Source organism: Rhinolophus ferrumequinum, chromosome 23 (genome assembly GCF_004115265.2).
Source record: "Rhinolophus ferrumequinum isolate MPI-CBG mRhiFer1 chromosome 23, mRhiFer1_v1.p, whole genome shotgun sequence".
In the NCBI taxonomy this organism is placed as follows: domain Eukaryota; kingdom Metazoa; phylum Chordata; class Mammalia; order Chiroptera; family Rhinolophidae; genus Rhinolophus; species Rhinolophus ferrumequinum.
In genome coordinates, this window is record NC_046306.1 from 4,026,082 (window position 1) to 4,045,828 (window position 19,747).

Genomic DNA, 19,747 nt, shown 5'->3' on the forward strand with positions numbered 1-19,747 from the left:
CGTGGTAGGTTCTCAGTGGGACTTCCCACTGGTGCCAAAGGAGCGAGGACCTAGGCTTTCTTACCAGTGTGCCCAGATGTGGGCCGAAGGGGGACGGAGGGAGAGTCTTAAAAGGTGTCAGCGTCAAACATTGAAAAGTGAGGTCACACGATTACAGTAACACTGAGCAGAGACCCAATAAATGCACTAAATGTGACCCATTGTTTTATCCCCCCAGCCCCACCCCAGTGGCTGTCCATCCTCTCTTTTCCTGTAAGGGGCACCTGCCTGGCTCATCCCTGGCTGAGGGTACCCCACACCCCAGCCCTGCGCTCACCGCGTGGCACGAGTAGCGTTTCCTCACCCAGTGTACCCAAATCAACATTCCATGTGTACCCTCGGGGGAATCTTCTAGTCAGACATGGAGAAGCCAGATTTATTTCCTAATTAAAAGAGAGCTTCCTGCACAGTAAATCAGTCATACCCACACACAAACGCACAGAAAACCGTTGCTTCCACTCGTGCCTGATTTCTCTGGGGGACACAGAGCTCTCCCTGGGCGCTTGGGATGTCAAGGCTGCAGCTTATATCCAGGCGTCATCATTTGCATTTCATCTCATCAGAATCATTACCCACCCATGCAGAACACAGCTTGTTAACCGCACGATCAGCTCCTGAATCTAAAGCCCGGCCAGGTTGCCTCCAAGTAATGCAATTACACGCAGCAAGTGTGACATCCAGAATGGTTCTGGGCTCCATTTTTAAAGTTTTAATGAATAGCCCCAGAAAGACAATCAAGTTTATTGTTTAATGGGGGCATGGGGAGGGAGTTTAATTTATTTGTGGAGTTTTGAAGGGGCACCCAGCTTTCTCTTGAGCAACAGTTAGCTCTTAAACACGGTAGGTGCTGAATAAATGTTGTACCCTTAATCGAAAAGCCTCAGGACAGACTAACTTTATGAAGGCAGAATGACTTTCATTAACAACAACAATAACGGCACTAAAAGTAGCACCAGCTGCCCTTGGCTGAATCCCTTGGCCTGGCCAGACAGTTTACTAGGTACTTTATCACCAGTGTCTTGTTTCATCTTCACCTTGCTTATGAAGAGTCTATTCCTTTGCTGCAAGTGATGGAACTAACTTTTTTTTTTCTAGAATCTATCCTCTGGCAAGCCCTTTCCGTCCTAATTCCTATTTATCCTTATACCACCCTTGTGAGACTGAGTTTGTGTCCCCATGTCACAGCTGAGGAAGCAGGGGTCTGAGAGGTCCAGCCAGCTGCTCAAGTCCCCACGGTCTGAAAGGGTAGTGTCCGGATTTGAACAGAGGTTGGCCTGACTCCTGAGCCCTGCTCTTTGTCTGGCCCACTCTGCCCAGCTGCCCCACCTGTCCACTGACCCACAGGAAGATATCCTAGCCCCTGTGGAATTCTAAGGACAGTTTTTCAATGATAAGGTGGGGTTAGAAGGATTGTTAATTATTTTTTCAGCTTTGTCCCCCAAACTTAAAGTGACAAGTGTCACCTGTGTCAAAAAAAAAAAAAAAAGCCACTTTAGAATGGAGCTGGGGCTGCCATGCCAGAGGAACTGTCTTGCATGTCTTATGCCTCAAACCTTGGGATGTTAAAACAGGACAAAATAACCTTTGGATTTGGCATAAAGCAACACTGTGCCCCAAAGAGCTGTTTGCAAATATAACAAGAAAGCAGCTATGATTATGGGACTGATGATTACTGACCTGAAAATTAAAAACGTTGTTTGGAATAAGTGTCACTATGTTGTATTATCTGCACCGATAGAAATGCCTTCCTTCTATGGATGTAATGGGTCCCTTTCCCTTCGTCATAAATACCCATTGTCTTTGTTTCCTAATTAGAGCACCATTTGGGCTTCTGCCAGAGTCAGTGCTTCCTGAATAGCTATTCTTGTTGATCTCAAATAAATGCTGTTGCCTCTCACTTTGAAAGGCCCTTTTGATTTTAGGTTAGTACCTGGAATGCTGATCCAGCTTCTGCAATTTGAAGGCAGAGCCTCCTGGAGGGCATTTCAGTGTATTTCCCTGGAAAGGGGCTCTGCTCCTTATGGGGAAGCCAGTGAGGCTGAATGTCCCCGAATCCTGGAGCTGTTCAGAGCCTGTGGGGAATCTTCTGGGCTCTCCTGAAACTGCCGGTGCTTGGGTGGGTCCATTTGGAAATAACCCGGGTTTGTTATCTATCGCTGAGTAACAAATTACCCTAGAACGTAGGGGCCTAGAACCCTCTTTGTGCTCTCACAGCTTCTGTGGGTCAGCAATCCAGGTGCAGCTCAGCTGGGTCGTGTGGGCCAGGGTCTCTGACGCTGTGGCCGTCTGGGGCTCCACTGGGAAGGGTCCGCTTCTTGGCTCGTCCACGGGCTTTCTCGTGGGATTCCGTGACGTGCAGGCTATCGGATTCAGGCCTCACTCAGGTCCTCGTGAGCTGTTGGACCTGGTTTCCCTCAGTTCCTTGTCACGTGGGCATTTCCATAGAGCATCTCACGACACAACCACTGGCTTCATCAGAGAGAGTGGGCAAGAGAGTGAGAGAAAGGGAGAGGGAGGAGGACGGGAGAGGAGAGAGTCACAAGATGGAAGTCTCAGTCTTTTGTAACCTAGTGTGGGACGCGGCCTCGGCCTCTGGTCACTTTTGCCACATCCTGTTCTTTGGAAGAGTCACTAGGTCCCGCCCACCCTCAAGGGGCGGGGACTACACAGTCACACATTTGGTGGCAAAATCCAAACCAAACAGATAAGTGGCTCCTTAGAGTCTTCATTCCAGTTAGTGTGAATATTCACACGTTTTGCTACAAAGATATTAATGGATTTAATTTTGTGGGGCTGCCCCAGACCTTGCCAGAAGGGTTATGTAGTATACAGTAGACGTACTTTCTAAAATCTACGAAGTTCTAAATTCTCAGACACATCTGGTCCCGGGCTTTGGACACTTGAAGTCCAGTGTCCGTTCCCACAGCTATCCTCGGGTGTGTGTGAATGTGTAGGGGCAAGACTTGTGTTTTCCAATAGAAATAATCCTGTCTTTTTCTTAGAATTCATCTCAGGAGTGTCTAATTTGTCTTGGGCTGAGATATGCTCGTGACCGAATCTGTTCTGAGTCCCCAACGCGATGACGCTTTGCATCATTTCAGAGGCCTCTCGCTGACACCGAGGCCCACTTGGAGGGCATTGCTGTGATGTGTTTCAGCACTGTGGACACAGGTGCACCAGCCTCGTCTCGACCTTGGAAATGTGGTATTTTTCAGTGTGTGGTGACATTTATGAGCCCATTTAAACACCCACAAAGAGGTTGATTTCCATAGATTAAATGTCAAGTTTGAAACCATCCAGGGTAATTGAATCGTCGAGATTGTCTACTTTGATTCTCAAGTGAGGCCATCGACTGGACACTTGTGCTTTGTTATCAGCCCCCGAGTGCCGCCCAAATTACTGAGGTCAGACTCCGTCCCGGGGGACCGGCGGCGGTGGGGAGGATCACGGCAGTGTAATTTGATGCCTGCAGAAATGTGGCTTCATTTTTATTTATTTTTTTAAATAAAGGCACATATGTGGTTAGTGGGTGAATAAATTATTGGAGGCAGAAAAAACCCACCAACTGAAATTTCTGCGATGTTGGTGAGTTTCTAAAACCTGACCATCTTATGTATGGACAAGAGCAAAAGTGTGAAAAGGAAGCTGTGCTTTAATGTTTTAAGTAGAAGTTGTTTTAAGGGGCATTAAACACATGCATAAACTTGGAGTAAATTTCTTTCAAGTTAAAGGGTAGCAAAAAGCATCAAATAGTTTCCTAGAAATCCAAATGTGTGTGCGCGCGCTCACTGTCCAAAGGACGTGTGGGACTCCAGACTTTGATCTGAGTCTCTTAGTTTTTTTTTAAAGAAATTTTGAAACTTGTAGTCACCATGCTATACATCGCATCCCCAGAGCTCATTGCTCTTAGAACTGGAAATGTGTGCCTTTTGACCACCTTCATCCGATTCTCCCACCCCGCAACCCCACCCCCTGCTTTGGCAACCACAATCTGTTCTCTGTTTCTATGAGTTCATGTTTTGTTTTGTTTTGTTTTCAGATGCCAGGTATAAGTGAGATCATTCTGTATTTGTCTTTCTCTGTCTGACTCGTTTCACTTAGCATAATGCCTGCAAGGTCCATCCATACTGCCGCAAAGGGCAGGATTTGTTTCTTTGTAATGGCTGAATAGTATTCCATTTTATATATATATATATATATATATATATATATATATATATATATATATATATATATATATATATATATCGCATTTACTTTATCCATTCATCTGTTGATGGACATTTAGGTTGTTTCCATATCTTGACTATTGTAAATAATACAACAACGAACACGGGGGTGCAGATACCTCTTTGAGATAGAGATCTCATTTCCTTTGGATATATACCCAGAAGTGGAATTGCTGGGTCACACGGTAGTCCTGTTTTTAATGTTTTGAAGAACCTCCATACTGTTTCCCGTAGTGGCGGCACCAGTTTGTACTCCCACCAACAGTGCAGAATTTATCTGATTCTTAAATTTTTATTCTCCCAAGGCACTGGAGTTAAGTGGATCTAACATGGATGTGGGCGTGCCCGTTTCCTCCACTGGCACACAGTGGACACGAGGGGCAGGACGGCTCGAGAGCCTTTACAGCCAGGACTTCCTGAAGGTTCAGCTGTTCCCGCCGTGGTGTGGCCTGCTCAGCTCCACCCCGGTCACATCCGGTAATAGTATCTGCTGACCAGTTTCCCTAAAGGCAGGGCTGCTGGCCACACTGGACCCGTAAGTTAGAATAAGAATGAAAGTCAACCCACACTCAAGTTTCGGGAGCGTCCGATTGGACATGTCGAATTCCTAGCCAGACTTGGGGTTAAGACAGGTCAAGGGAGGCCGTCTTTTTTTCTAGGCTTTTTTGCTGCCCAACGGCTGTGGGCACACAGATAATGGATGATGGTTCTCAGATTCACCTCCTGACCAGGAATTAGAACCAAAAGCAACCCCCGGCGTCGGAAGCTCATTCCAGACCACAGGTGTGTGCTGCCTCACCCATTGCCGTCGGATGGAAAGTCAATCACGGTGGGGCTAAGATGAAGATGGTACCTGGCTATTGCCCTGTGGCTGCTCTGCTCAACTGTGGTGGGAGCCTCTGATCACAATAAGGGACGTTTCTTCACGGGTAGAAACCTCGCCTGCAGCGATGACCCAGATGCCTACACATTAGGATTTGAAAGCGATGGGCTTGGCCAAGTGTCCATTGTTTAGTCTACATCAGGCTAAACATCTGGGCGACTGGGAACATCTTTGGCGTCGCAGGGGCCATGTGACCTGGTCTCGTGTTGACGCAGCCTGAGTCAAGGCCAAGGAAAGACACATGCTCAGAGGAGGGTTATCTGAGCAGGGGAGGAGAAGAAGAAAAATGTGTTTAATACTCTACTAGTCTCCTGCGCGGCTGCACCGACGGACCGCAAGCTGGTGGCTTAAAGCAACAGCAGTTTGTTCTCCCCCGGTTCCAGATTCCAGAAGTCCAAAAGCAAGGTGTCGGCAGGGCCATGCTCCCTCTGCAGCCTGGAGGGTAGTGTCCTTCCTGGCCCCTTCCCGGCTTCTGGTGGTGTGGCAGCAAATTCTTGGTGTTCCTTGGCTTACAGATGCAACACTCCAATGTCTGCCTCCATCACTCATGGCTGAGTCCCTGTGTGTCCGTATCTGTGTGTGTCTCTCTCCTCTTCTTATAAGGACACCGGTCCTATTGGTCATACTCTGGTAGACCTCATCTTAATTTCAGTAATTATATCTGCAATGACCCTATTTCTAAATCAGGTCACAGATACTGGAGGTTAGAGCTTCAACATATCTTTTTGGGGGCACAATGCAGACTATAATACCTGACATTTCTATTTCTTACAACCTAGAGCTGTGACATTTCTCCGTTAAATGGGTGGCAGGTGGGATGTCAGCCATGACAACCGTGGGATTTCCTGGTGTCCATCGCCTGTGTGGCCTGCATGGCTGGTACGTGATGAGTGCGGGCATCACGCTTAGAGAGAATGACAAAGCTCCTCAAAGGGATGCTTCTCGTCTGTTCTGACTCTTCCAGGCTGGGAAGCCCGTGAGAACCTGAGTTTTCCACTCTGGGTTGGAGAAGGGCTGTGAGGGGACAGAGAACCAACTAGGTGACTGGGAGAAGACTTTGCTATGTGGCTCCGTTCTCAGTGCCCAGGTAGCTGGCTCTGAAGGTGCCTGCAGCCAGCCCCCCAGAATAGGGCTGGTCGAGTGATGCACCACGTCCTGCATACTTGACAGAGATCAGTGTCCCAGAACCAGAGCAGCTCAGCCGCGGGGGGCCTCCTTGAGGGAGAGATTCTGAGCCCCGAGCTCGCAAGGGGTGGCCACATTCAGGGGGACTTCTGTCCCCTGGTGTTTGGTGTCCATAGAGTCATGGAGTCCCTTTAGAAGTGTGCTAGAGGAGGCCAGTGTGCAGGGTCAGGGGAAGGTTCTAGATAAGAAATTCATGGATTGGCAAAGCATGTCCACCTATACCTAGACAGGAATGTGAGCAGGACAGGTTTGGGCAGATGGGCCTTGTAAGTGGATTCCACCAGATAGAAGCCCCCTCCGACCACAGTGACGCCAACACAGGGAAGAATCCATCCCATGAACAGTGACACTTGGCCAGCCAAAGGGAGGAAGGAACCTGTCTCTGGAGGGCAGGTAACTGAGCACGCTCCCCACCCCCATCCAGGTGTGAAGAAGGCTTCTCCCTCTGCTACTCAGAAACAAACACAAACCAGTTTCCACAGGCCCCTGCGCTCCTACTCTGTGCTCTCCTACTATTTGGGGACCAGTTGGAGGGCCTGTGGGCATGCTGGCTTTGCCTCTGCCATTCTTTGACCAGCCGGACGCCCCACTCCCTTCCTCTCCCCTTTGTTGGACTTGCAGCAAAAGCTCAGGGTCAGGCACGGACCAAGAGGTTAATATCAGATATCCGAGGGGGAAGGAGAATGGCCTGGCTGGCCAGCTCGGCTGCTGTAGGTGCTGTGATGCATTGGCTGCGACAGGTAAGTGGGAGGCTCTGCCTAGAGCCCGTGGGGGACCCCTCCTCTCCTGGAAATCTGTACTCCTGGGCAAATCGGGCAAATCTTGGGTTCCTTTCTGCCTTTAAAGCTGTTGACATTGCAGATACCCTGGAAAGGAGAGACCAGGAGTCCTCAAAGAGCTTTTTGCTCCTGAAAAGCAGGCCCAGGGATATTTGGGCCCAGAAACACCTGGTTGGCAATCTCATCATAAACAGGAATGGTGAGAGGTGGGATTGAAAGTGACACTGAAGGGCCTAGACAAATATTTTTAAAAGGAAATCACATTTTTTTTAAAGCCATCCCTAGAAATTCCCAAGGTATCAAAATAAAAAATTCAGAGAATCAATTTTGCCTTATTTATTACATTAACCAAGAATGAATGTGTTACAAGAATGTTCCGGAAGGGAGATATTGATGAACTGGAAATGTCAAAGGGCTGTTCTATGTTATTTGCAATATCTCATGAACAAGTGAGGAGGGGAACTATGTCCTCAGAGGGACGCTGGGTGCTCTTCCTGTCCGGGGCATGAGTGCCAGGTGTCTGGTCCTCCCCTCACTACCCAGGGCAGAGCCCCTGTCTGGACTCAGTATATGCCTTCTTTTGGCCAGTTTAGCTCTTTGGCATACGCCCCTTTGCAGCTCCTGATCTCATAATCATGCTCCAGACACTTGTTCAAGCTGGGCACTGCGGATCTCCAGCCGATGAAGCCCTGGGTCGTCTTTGGGACCGGGGGGGATGGAAGGACCTGGAACAGAGGTGCAGGGGGTTTGGTCACCTTGGATCACAGCTACATGAGGCGTGTCCACAGAGGTGTCATGCTTAGCCCGTGAGGCCTGGTGTGGAAAACACAGAAAGCAAAGCCAGGGTCCCTTTGTAAGGCATACGTTCCAGCCAGCGCTACCCTGAGACTCACATCGTCTCTGAAAGTAACGCTCACTGAACACGTTCCTTTACCTCATAATGCTTAGCCCATTTGATTTGTGACCTCCAGTAAAATGCTTTTTATTTGGCAAACGAGTGAAAAGGGAACAAAAAGTAAGGTCCAGAAATTTCAAATGCGACAGTTCACCTGCCCTTTATAAAATGTGACAATATTGTCAGATGGTATCCCAGCAGTGATAAATCTGGTTTTGATCAGAAGGCTTTCTGATACATACACCACACACACACACACACACACACACACACACACACCCCAAACTGTAGAGACCACAGGAATGAAAAGCAATTGAATTTAATTAAAAACCAAAAGGAAAACAGGATTCTATCTGAAATGAAAAAGCACAATTTCATTTGTCAGTTCCTTGGACTTACTTGAAATTTTTGGAAAATGAGGGTAAATGTTTAGGAGTTTCCCCCTTTCCATGTGAAATAATCATCTGTTCTGCCCTTCCATGGCAATTTGAATGAAGACGACAGTGAGGAATACTTGTTCTAACAGAAGAACTGAGATAGAGAGGTTTAATATGCTTGGGGTTACGAGTCCACGCTTGGCTAGAGAGAACTTCGAGCGAGGCAGTGGCAGGAGGGGACGGTCCTGCTAGGCTGGCTGCCACTGGTGGACAAAGCCCCTTAACATATGTTCTTGATGAAGCGTTAAAATTAGTCTCCTGAGGGCACATGCAGGGAGGGTCGTCAGTCAATGCCAGAGGGGCCACACGGGTGGAATTGCCCAGAAAGCAAGTTGTCTCCACCCGGCTGGCCTAGACGGTCCCCGAGGGAACACACAGACCAGCTTCAAGTCTCTCTACAACTTGTAAGAGAAATGCGTAGAAAACCACCCAGAGGTGCCACATTTCACCCACCAGACTGGCAAAAATGGAAACACCACCGTTAACAAGGGTGTTATGTGAGAGCTGATCTGTTCCTTCTCTGTGAAGGGCAATATTGCTGTTATCTAGAAAAAACGGAGGGTAATTCCCTCCACTGCAGGCCATGGTCATCCTAAGTTTTCATCCCCTCTTCCCATCAGGACACAGAAGTGCTCTCTCCATAGCTGGGCAGGGGATAGAAACCCACGACCAAAATGAGAGACCCATGAGCGGCGGCCCTGGGATGTACAGAGCTCAGCAGTTTCTAGCCTCTGAGCCATGTCCACAGCTGACTTGTCTCAGGTGGGAACAGCACCTAAGTGTTCTCCCCTCTGGGACTGCCCTGTCACTCAGCAACCAGAGTGGCCTTTCAAACAGGCAGTTCTCAACATGCCACAGCCCTGCTTCCATCGCAGATGGGGCTCACGTCCCAACTGCTTCCTCTGGCCCAAGGCCCTGCCCCCTTCCCCATCCACATCCCCTCCCTTCACACCCCCGCCTCACCCCAGCTCACCAAGCGCCAGCCCCATCACTGTCCTCCGCCGCTCCAGAAACATACCAACCTTTGTTCTGCCTCAGGGCTTTCGTGCATGTTGTTCCCTCTGCCGGGAATGCTTTTCTCAGGCTGGCTCCTTGTCCTCCTTCAGACCTGAGCGCCACAGGGGCCCTTCCCTGCCCACCCCATCCTCTGGATCCTCTAACATCACTTGCCTATTTCCCCCACAGCATCTAGCATTGCGTATCACGATTTTAATGATTTTCTTGTTTCACGTTGGTGCCCCCAGCCCCACACGTGTGGGCTGGAGTCTTGTCTTCTTCTGGTTCATCACTGTTTGCCCCACTAAACACCTAACAGTCACTGGCATGCTCTAAAAGTGCTGGGCACTGTTTTAAGTCCTTCACAGATATCATCCCACCGAACCCCACTCCCTGAAGTAGGTGCTTCCAGTAACCTCCATTGTACAAGGGGGAATGGAGACAGAGAGGTCAAGCCACTTGCCCAAAACCACACAGGACGTGAGCACCTGAATGATCTGAATCTAGAGGCCCGTCCTTTCCCGCCCTGCTGTCCTGCCTACTCCCTGAAGTGTTTGCTGAACCAATGGATGGAGCCCCTGACTTCTTTGGCGTCCCGCTGCTTCTGCGGAACCCCACCCCGCGACTCTGCTCTGTGGCTCTTGAAAGCATACAGATAGGAACCTGACGTGTCCCCCGCGTGTGGGCGTGGAAAGGGCGTGGAAACGGGACTCCCCGCGCGCCGGCACCGCGGAGTTCTTACCTCTGGCGGTTGGCTATGTGCACCTGCAGCAAACACAATTTCCAGTGGGACTTATGTTTTACTTATGAAAATAAGTATTTAAAAGGGCTTTGCGAACCTTGATGTATTTCTCCACCGGGGTCACTGGCCGGACGTGGAACCACGGGGGAAGCTCAATTTTGGGCTTCGGGGTAGGAGGTTCTTCTTCATCCTGGATCAACTGAAACACAGTCCCCAGAGACGGGAAACCCCAGGCTGAGACGGTGGACATGCCCTCCTCATCATCCCCCAGAGTGCCGAATTTGGCAGATGACAAAGCAGGGCTCAGGGACGTTAGGGAGCTGGTCCCAGTGCACAGTTAGAAGGGGGACTTGTCCACAATGAACTGCTATGGCCGCCTGCTCATTTATATTCACGAGCAGCAATTTGAGAAAACTTGACAGGTTATGGCTTCAAATTTAAAAATGCCAACAAGGTTCCAGGACCAATCTTTAAAGTATTAGAGGAGAGCCCCCATTCCTCCCTTTTAATTTTTAAAGTAATTTCGAACTCTTCAAAAAACCACATTAATTACATATATAGACTATTAATATAGGCTCTTTATGCATATTGTATCCATAAGGGCTCATGCATAAAATTTCAAATTGTCTAAGCATTAAAAAAAGTCTAAGAATGGCACGATTTCAAAGTAAGTGGGATGGGGTGAGTTACAAATGGGGTTTACACTGCCTTGAATCACCAGTGTTTTGAATGAGGCGCCTCTTAGGCGGTTCTGCTCCCCTCCAAAAAAATGTGACTTCCTCGTGTTGTGTCTGGAGATAGTCTGAAAGGTTCCAGACCTGCGGCCACGATCCCGTTGAGCCCCACACCACCGTTTCGCAGGCCTGAATGGTGTTTTATATACCGGAACCCCTATTCTAGGCTCAGAAGACTTAGCCACATATCTTGAACAGCTGGAATATGCATTTGGCCGCACTGAACGGCCGCACTCAGCTGGGCTGATGGGGGCTGCGTCTGGACGTGGCCAGTGGTCTGTTTGCTGGTATCCTCATTAATTATCATGTCCAGCCCTTTTCCTTGTTTCTGTGACCTATCTTGTTTAGGAAATACCCAGGTATTTTCCTAATAATTTTTCCTATGTTAACCCTGTCTCACCATCTCATCCCATCGGATCTGTCACTCAGTGAGGCAGGTGAGGACTATTAACCCATTTTACAGATGGAAAGTCTGAGGCCAAGTGGCCTGGGAATCAGACAGAGTAGCTTCTGCTCTTGGTGCCTCTCTTTATTAACTGTGTAACTTGGCACTTCTTTGAGCTTAATTTCCCAATTTGTAAAATGGGCATAAAACTGTATCCCCTTCTACACAGGGATTGTTGTGTGGATTAAATGAGCTGGTTCAATGAAGCACCTAGGACGTGCCTGGCACACAGTAAGGGCTCAATAAATTCCTGAGAGGAAGGAAGCGTCAGGTCCAGAGTGGGCAGCCTTTGCCTGTAACACAGTCTTAAATTTTATTCTTGTAAATTATACACAACTGTCTATTCTTGGAAATGATCGATTCTACCACCTCTGGGCTTACGAAATTCACATTTACCTCCTGGAGGGGGGTGGTTAAAAATCCCCAGTTCTGGGCCCAGTTTTTCCATGCGTCCGTTTCAGCCTTTAAGCGGTATCTCCTGAAAAAGGAAGTTCTTAGGTATTGCGTGACATTTGAAAAAGGTGAAAGTAGCAAGCCCCAAAAGGTCCACTGGGGAATTTTACATTCTTCGATGCATAGTCACTGAAGGATGACTCTGCCAGGGAGGGACGAGCTGCCAGCGGAGCAAGAATCCCTGTCGCTGTGAGAAGCTCACCTGTCTAAGGGACTAGAGATGCCGGTGGGACGGTGCATCGGGCACAGATAGGACCGGACTGACTGCCCGAGGGGCCGCCTGGGTACAACACGCCTTACTTTGGAGGCCTTGTGACCCACAGTGATGAGTGTGTGCGAAATCGTTATGAAGGTGCATATGAAATACTGTTGTTCTCAGGGCAAGGACCAGGTGGGGTACGTGAGGAACCTGGGGTGCCAAATTGAAGGAGGCACCCACTGGCAGGTTCCTGCAAGGACAGAGCCAGCACGTACATGACATGAGCCTGAAACCTCCTTAAATATTGCACCCAGGTGCCTCACTCACCTCACCCTAGTCCCAACCCTGCTTTTGCCTCAAAGTAAATATCATTTATACATCATCACCTACGAGCTGAATTGAGCTGCCGTTGAAGAGTGGGCATGTCAGAGTTTGCAAATGCCTTATTCAGTGTTTGTTGATATTGATTTTCAAGTTTCTTTTCCCATTTTGAAATCAATATCTGCATGCCCCCCCACCCCCCCGCCATGTCTCAACAGTTTCGGACGCCCTGGCCAAGCTCTTTGCCTTGGGCAGCGAGCATCTGTCCATAGCAGTCTATTTCTAATGGAGATAGAACATGAGCCAGAAATATGAGCCACACATGTCATTTTAAATGTTCTAGTAGCCACATTTTAAAAAGTAAAAATAAGCAGGTGAACTTAATTTTAATATCCTTTTCTTGGGTATGAAATCTTCAAAATCTGGTATTTTACATTTACAGCTCCTCCCAGTTTGATAGTCACATTTCAGGTGCTCAGCAGCCACTGTGGATGTTGGACAGAATAGTCTAAGGGCTTAACTGGCTCTGTTTACAGAGGAAGGGCCATCTGATTTGGGTCTTGAAGGATGAGTAGGAGTTGGTCTAGTGGAGAAGGGAGGAAAGGGCATTCTAGGCAGAGGGAATAGACCCTGCTATGGCGGTATATCCTATTGGGGGCCCTTACATAAAGGTAAAGATATAAACAAAATAATCGTTTATTTTATGCCAAATAATACCGGCTTTCCATTTTCAAGAATGATATGAAGTTTCCTATAAAAATAACATCATTAAGTGAAACAAAGCCAGTTTAAAGAAAAATATAAAGTGACTACTATAGGTTTTACAAGAAATGGTGAAAGTCATAGAGATGACAAACGGGATAACTGAAGTTTAAGAGGCAAGCAATTATGGTTTGTTGTTACTAACATTTGCTTATTGGCATCTAAACTAGTAACGTCCCATATTGGTTAAAACTTCAGAAAGATGGGATACTTAGCAATCAGAGAGAATGCTAAATAAAAACAACCGTTACAAATGTCTGCTGAACATAAATCTGATAGAAACTTAAATTTCTTATTACATAAAAAACCAGGAAAAGCAAGAGAGAATATAAAGTGCACATGTATCACTCATTCAAATTGAACAAATATCAAGATCCTTTTTAAAAAAATTTAGTAATACATTAGTCACTCTCAACAAGCAAAGCTTTGCAGATGGTTTTAAAGCCAGATGCAAACTCTTCCCCACCTTTGTGGCGTGGTGTGATTCTCCCATTGCCCTCGAGCTGCTATCATCGCCCCCTTCCCTCAAGGCCCCCGACCACCTCCAGGACTTGGGGGGGAAACTGAGGTCGCCAGGTGTGCCCACTTCAGGTGGCAACAGCCCAGTCCATCGGGTTACCGGATCCCTGGCGTTACCAGATCCGGTCCTGAGTCACGAAGTTCATGCGCTCGGCCGCCGCCGTGCTGATCGGTTTCTGAGCCATGGGACCTGGGATCTCGGTTAGCCCCGTAGGTTGTGGCCTTTGGCTCAGCGTCTCGCGTCGCCCAGGAGACCAGTTGCCAAGCAACGTAGGACGCCGAGGCGGAGGCGGCGCCACATCTGGCGCGGGTGGGGCCGCTGGGCTGCAGCATTCGCGCCCACTGCCAGCCTCTGCCCGTCTCTGCGCACTTCACCCCACCTACCTGACCACCTGCTTGGCCCGCAGCAGCAGCCCTCCTCCTCTGCGGAAAGTTTTGGGGGAACCTCAAGACCTAACACCCCAGCCTCCTGTAAAATCTAGACCTGTAATGCAAGTATCCACACCGACAAGAGTACCAAATCCTGTGCGCCAGGCTTAATGACTTCTGGCACAGAGAAGGCACCCTTGTAACCACCGCCTGGATTACGAAAGGGGGCATTGCAGCCCACCCACCTTGTGCACTTCTCTCGGCAGAGCTTCGTTTCATCACTGTTGGAACTTTGTGTAAGGGTTCAGCCCGGTGTCCCGGGTGCCGGGCTCCCTTCCTGGGCCTTACATCACGTTTGAGAGGTTTGTCCGCATTGCTGTGGGCAGCCCCCGCGTGTTCATATCCATTCCTGAAGTGTCCCCTCAGCGGCTGAAGGCCCTGTGGCTGAGTTTTCGGCCCCCGTGGTGGTGCTGCAGTGGCTTCTGGAGAATATCCGTATGCATGTCTGCCGGCATCCACTCTTTATAACAACCCCCAAAGGAAACCACAGATACTGTGTCCAGACCGCACACCCCACACTCTCTTTTCATGCCCATCAACACGCACCCCTCGTCATTGGGGTGCTCGATCCGTGTTTGTCGGCTGACTTGTTGACTCTCAGGACTTCCACCGCACCACGGTGTCACAGGCCTGGAACTGGAAGATGGGTGTAAGGGACAACAGTAAGTGGGTCATGCACAGGGTGGGGGACATTTTCCTGCCTGAGCAGCCACAGGACACGCAGGGGTCCAGATCCTTAAGGGGCAGCGACACCAAGGCAGCGTTCTTCTGACGCTTGGCAGGTCATCTCCTATAATTCCCAAGGGCACTCTTTGGGGATATGGGTGTTTTTCTCTTCCAACTGGGTATCTGTGATTCTCCCTGGCATGGCTCCCTCCCGCCCTTTCCCTGACCTCCTCTCTTATCCACAGATTTGTGCTTTGATGAGGTGTTTGGGGGGCTGTTTTCGTCCCGTAACATGTTCCCCACACCCAAGGCATGTGATGCTCTTCTTGGCTATTGGAAAAGCTGGGTGCAGGCCCAGAATGGGGGCGGTCCCAACTGCCCACTCAGCAAAAATAGTGCGGGGGCAGGCAGGGGCAGCGGCTGGGGCTGTATGGCTGAATGAATGAATGAATGTGTAACGTACCAGGCCTAGCGCTGAGCAAGTCGTTGGCCAGGCCGGACTGCCGGGGGATGCACGGGTGTCCAGGCAGGCCAGAGTTTTCTTCCTCGTCTTTTCTTTGAGGTCGCCATCCCTCCTACAGGAGAGAGGACGTTCTAGGGAGAAATGTGAAGAGAGGGTGGCTTGGAAGAGAGGAGGATCCATCCGGTGGGGAGGCAAGGTCTGCTTCTGCCTTGGGAGGCTTCAAAGGTGATTCTGTTCAAGTGATTAAGAATAACCTTATTTACTGAATGTCTCTATATATCATTCGTCCTACAAATGTTTTCATGCCTGGATATCTAGGAGGGAACAAAGCAACAGTTGTTCTCCTGGGGCTGACATGTCTGGAGGGAAGGCAGACAAGGAAACACGGAATCAGGATAATGCCAGGGAGAGCTGTGCACTTCGGAGACAGTTACATTGGGGAGGGAGGCTCATGGTGACAGTCAGGTGAAGGGACTTTTTTAAGGAAGGCCTCTCGGAGGAGGGGACATTTGAGCACAGAGCTGGTAAGGGAGGGACCCATGCCAAGAGACTGGAAGAGTTTTCCATGGAGGAAGGACAGGCAGAACAAAGGACCTGGGCTAGAACCAACCTGGGGTGTTTTAAGAACGCTAAGGAGGCCAGCGCAGGTATGGTTGGTGCAGAAATGGAAAAGCAGCACATGCTTCCCAGAGTTCAGCCGCATAGGGACACAGATGTGAATGCAACCAGGTGACAATGCAGCCTGGTGTATGCAATTACAGTAGGATGACTGTGATTCAGAGCGAGCCCCAGAGGAGGCAGAAGAGTGCGGAGGAGGGGATGAGTTTTGAAGGATGACTAAGAGCTTGCTAGTTCTGCCCATTTGCCTCGGAAATATCTGCAGGGGGCACCCTGGGAGACAGTTCCAGGACAATACATGGGTAGAGTGTTCCGGTTAAGTGCACAGGACGTGGGTTCAAGTCCTGGCTCTGCTGAGTACCATCTCAGTGACCTTGGGGGAACTGGTCAGCCTCTCTGAGCCCGTGTCCTCATCTGTGAAATGAGCTTCCAGGGATCCTAGGAGGCTGGAGCTGTGGGTGCTCACGAATAGTGGAGAGCATCCCCCAAAGAACGGCATGTTGGTAGCCCAGACTCCCGGGGTCCTCCGCCTAGGGTGTCAAAGTTTGGGGGACAGTGTGGGGAAATGGAGCTTCGAGTGGAACTGCGGTTTGCTTCTTAAAGATGTTGGTTTTGAAGATGAGGCTGTTGCTGGCCTGTTGCCGGAAGGCCGAGTCCTTCTTTCCCGAGAAGTGAGAGAGGAACAGTGCTGCATCCCCGGGGGCCCTCCCTGAGTGCCCGTCATGGCCCCGCGTCCCCGGCCCTGGCTGGCTATTTCCTTACATTCTCATTTCATGGCGGAGGGATTCATTTTGCAGAAGGGAAAACTGGCTCAAACAACAGGTGGAGGAGAAAGGAGTACAGCCAAACCCCACGGCATCCCGTCTTACCATAAACTGGGGCTCTCTCCCTACCTAGGGGTGACACCCTGCAGAAAGATGGGGTCAATAGGCCTGGCCTCCCCCTCTCTCTCAACTACTGGGGTGCCCTTTTCCCTCTGGATAATTTCCAAGTGCCTGGAGCTTGAGTTTGGCTGTGGGGTGGAATCTGCACAGCAGGTAATGGTGGGGGAAGATGCTGAGTTCTGGCTTCTCCGAGGTGATGTCTGCACAAGGCCAAGAGTTTTCTCCTCGTGGCACTTGTGAGCGGTGCTTTCCGGCAGCTGAGGCTGCTAGAGGATGGAGATCACGCAGAGACCCCGAGAGGCCAGCTCCCCAACCTCCCCGAAAACTCCCTCCTGACCCACAGGCACGCACTTGCTGCAACCTGCTGTGCCCAGCGCCCAGGCCTCACTGTCCTACCAGGCTGTGTATTATCAAACCTTAATTCGCATAAGCTCCAGAAGCTTCTATCAGTAGTCCTGCCAGGTTCAGCAAATAGAAATGCAGGAGGTCCAGTGAAATATGAGTTTCATGGTGCACACTCAGACTGTACTATACTTATGCTGAGAAATGATTGGTTGTTTATTGTCAGTTGGTGTCCTGCCTCTTACCTGACCACCCTGCCCTCAGTGGATTTCTCTCACTGGTGTAAATACCACACACAGCAAATTAATACATTCGTGTATATGAAACTATAGTTTTTATTTCTGGGGTCTCTTTTTTTCCCCCGTTGTTTTATATATACCCTTCTTCTCTCCTGCTTCCCGGGGTTGAAACCTCCTCCCTATGATATTCAAATCCAGAAATTCATGGACCTCTGACAGACACAGTTTCTTCCCCACACACTTTTATTTCGTGTGGAAAAGTGTTGTGCCGCATAGAGTTCAAACAGGAAGAGCTGAGGGAGAGAAAGGACTGCCATCCTTGCTGATTGGACGTGAGAAATGAGGCAAATATTTACAGCTTGCAGAAGGTTCGCCGTGTCCCTGTATATTCATATTTTTGGCCCTCTCTCTGCGTTCTGGGACAGTTTTTTATTTTTTATTTTTCATCTTGCTGTTGCTTTATAAAACATTTCGACGACGGGAGCCAACTGTTTCTTTTTAGTTTTTAAGCTTAAACAGTTTTCTTTTTTATTTCATGACTTTTTTCCCCTCTCACCAAAGAAGGCTTTGTGCTGCGTGCCGCCCCTGCCTGCCCGTGTGCCTTTCTCGCAGCCGGGGATTATTGCCTCGGCTGCCGATAAAGGCGCGGGGGCTTCAGCTCAAAGTGCCAATTTCCACGGAAGGCATTTGATGGCTTCACCGAGCTGCAGCTTCAGGAACTCAGAAGTTCTAGTCTTTCACACCATTATGCTCTTCAGTCACAGCAAAAGATCTCTTTTGCTTCATAAATTGTCTGCACTCCACATACCTGAAGGAACAATTAACTTCATTCTCTGGGTCTCATTGAGAAGAAAAGAGCTGACCCCCCCACCCCCACCCCACAGCACCCCAGAAGCCGCCCTCTTGGGAACTTGTTCTCCATTTGGCCTAATTACCAATTATTGCCCCAATTAGAGGCCCCCATGAGGTTGGGGGTGCCGTATGTCCCGCTCTTTCTCTCTCCCCCACTCCTTCCTCCCCAGCCTCTCCTGTGTCAGCTCTAGGATGTGAGAAAAGCCCAACATCTGTGTGAGAAGAAAAGTCAGCTTGGTGGCGCCTAGCTTTGATTTCTGAGAGTGGATAACAATTCCCAGCCTTGGTAAACAGTTTGCATTGCAGGGGAAGCCAAGGCTTTGAGAAGGGGCCTGGTGAGAAATGTACATGCTCTGACTGCCGAGGTGCCACCTCTGAAGGGTGTGGCTGGAGCTCGAAGTCACAAATCCTGAACTCGAGTGGGAACTTCAGTGTGTGGTCATGTTTATCCCAGAGACGTTGCATTGAGTTGCACTGGCAATACGGAGGACTTCGCTGCCCGGGGTGGGCCAGCTGCTCCCAGTGCTGCAGGGAAACGGGATCACGGGGTACGAAGGGGACGAGTGGGCTGGTTTCCGTGTTCTGCTCCATAACACGACTCACCTGGTGGCACTAGGCAAACTTCTCCCATCTCCCATTTGCTGAGGCTTAAGGCAGGATGGCTTTGAATGGCTATTCATTCATTCATTCATTCATTCATTCATTCATTCATTCATTTGACGAACAACTATTTGTTGAGTCTCTTCTGTGTGCTAGGCTGGCCGGGAGAAGACAGGCCTAGTTCTTACCTCAGGAAGCGTCCAGCCCAGTACACAATCAAACCAGGAGATTTTCAGGTAGGGGACATGTTATAAAAACATGTAATTGTAGAGTGTGGTGTGGGGTCAGGGAGCTCTCTTAGCAGGGTGGTCGCCGAAGGTGGCATTTGATGAGTAGGGACCAAGTAATGCTAGGAGGTCATCCCTGGGGACAGCAGAGGATATCCACAGGGCTGGGGACTTTGGACTTTATTCCAAGTTCAGTGGGAGGCCCTTAGTGTGTTTTGGTACCGTGCGTCCCCGAAAATCAGACCTACCCCGAAAATAAGCCCCAGTTAAGATCGCGTCAACCAGACGAACGAATTTAGTATGTTATGACGATGTTCCAGAAGAAGATGACATGACTGTTTTTGAATAAATGTAGATTGTTGTACATGGAAAAATAAGACATCCCCTGAAAATACACCCTAATGTGTCTTTTGGAGCAAAAATTAATATAAGACCGGGTCTTATTTTTCAGGGAAATACGGTATAAGACCCGGTCTTATTTTCAGGGAAACACGGTAACTCTGTCCAGTCAACACACAGGGTCTCCAGCCTTGGGAATAGGCTGCGTCCTGCATCCCTGCATCCCCTCCGAGATCGTTGTCTGATATTGCTGATTTCCAGGGTTGGCCAGAGGCACCAAGGAATTTAGGACAGAGACCTCATGAGCGAGAGGAGGAAGGTTGTACTACCGAAATCTTTTGCGAACCATCCCCTTCCATGCTTGAAGTGATTCTGGGTAGCAGCTAATTTTACTGCCCCTATTTCAGCAGACCCCGGACTTGGCTAATCACCAGGCTTCATTCTCCTGGCTGCAGTGATTGGTTCGGCAG

At 49.4% G+C, this 19,747-nt stretch overlaps 1 protein-coding gene across 1 annotated transcript; it reads right to left on the bottom strand.

The window, feature by feature from the left end:
* Positions 1–7,450: 7,450 nt before the first annotated feature.
* C23H20orf85 (chromosome 23 C20orf85 homolog) lies at positions 7,451–13,859 on the bottom strand. Its single transcript, XM_033095009.1, has 4 exons — positions 13,736–13,859; positions 11,761–11,842; positions 10,283–10,384; positions 7,451–7,840 (listed from the first exon to the last, which is right to left on the bottom strand). Exons 1-4 carry the CDS (start codon positions 13,801–13,803, stop codon positions 7,679–7,681), a joined length of 414 nt encoding a protein of 137 aa, XP_032950900.1. The 5' UTR covers positions 13,804–13,859; the 3' UTR covers positions 7,451–7,678.
* Between the last annotated feature and the right edge of the window lie 5,888 nt (positions 13,860–19,747).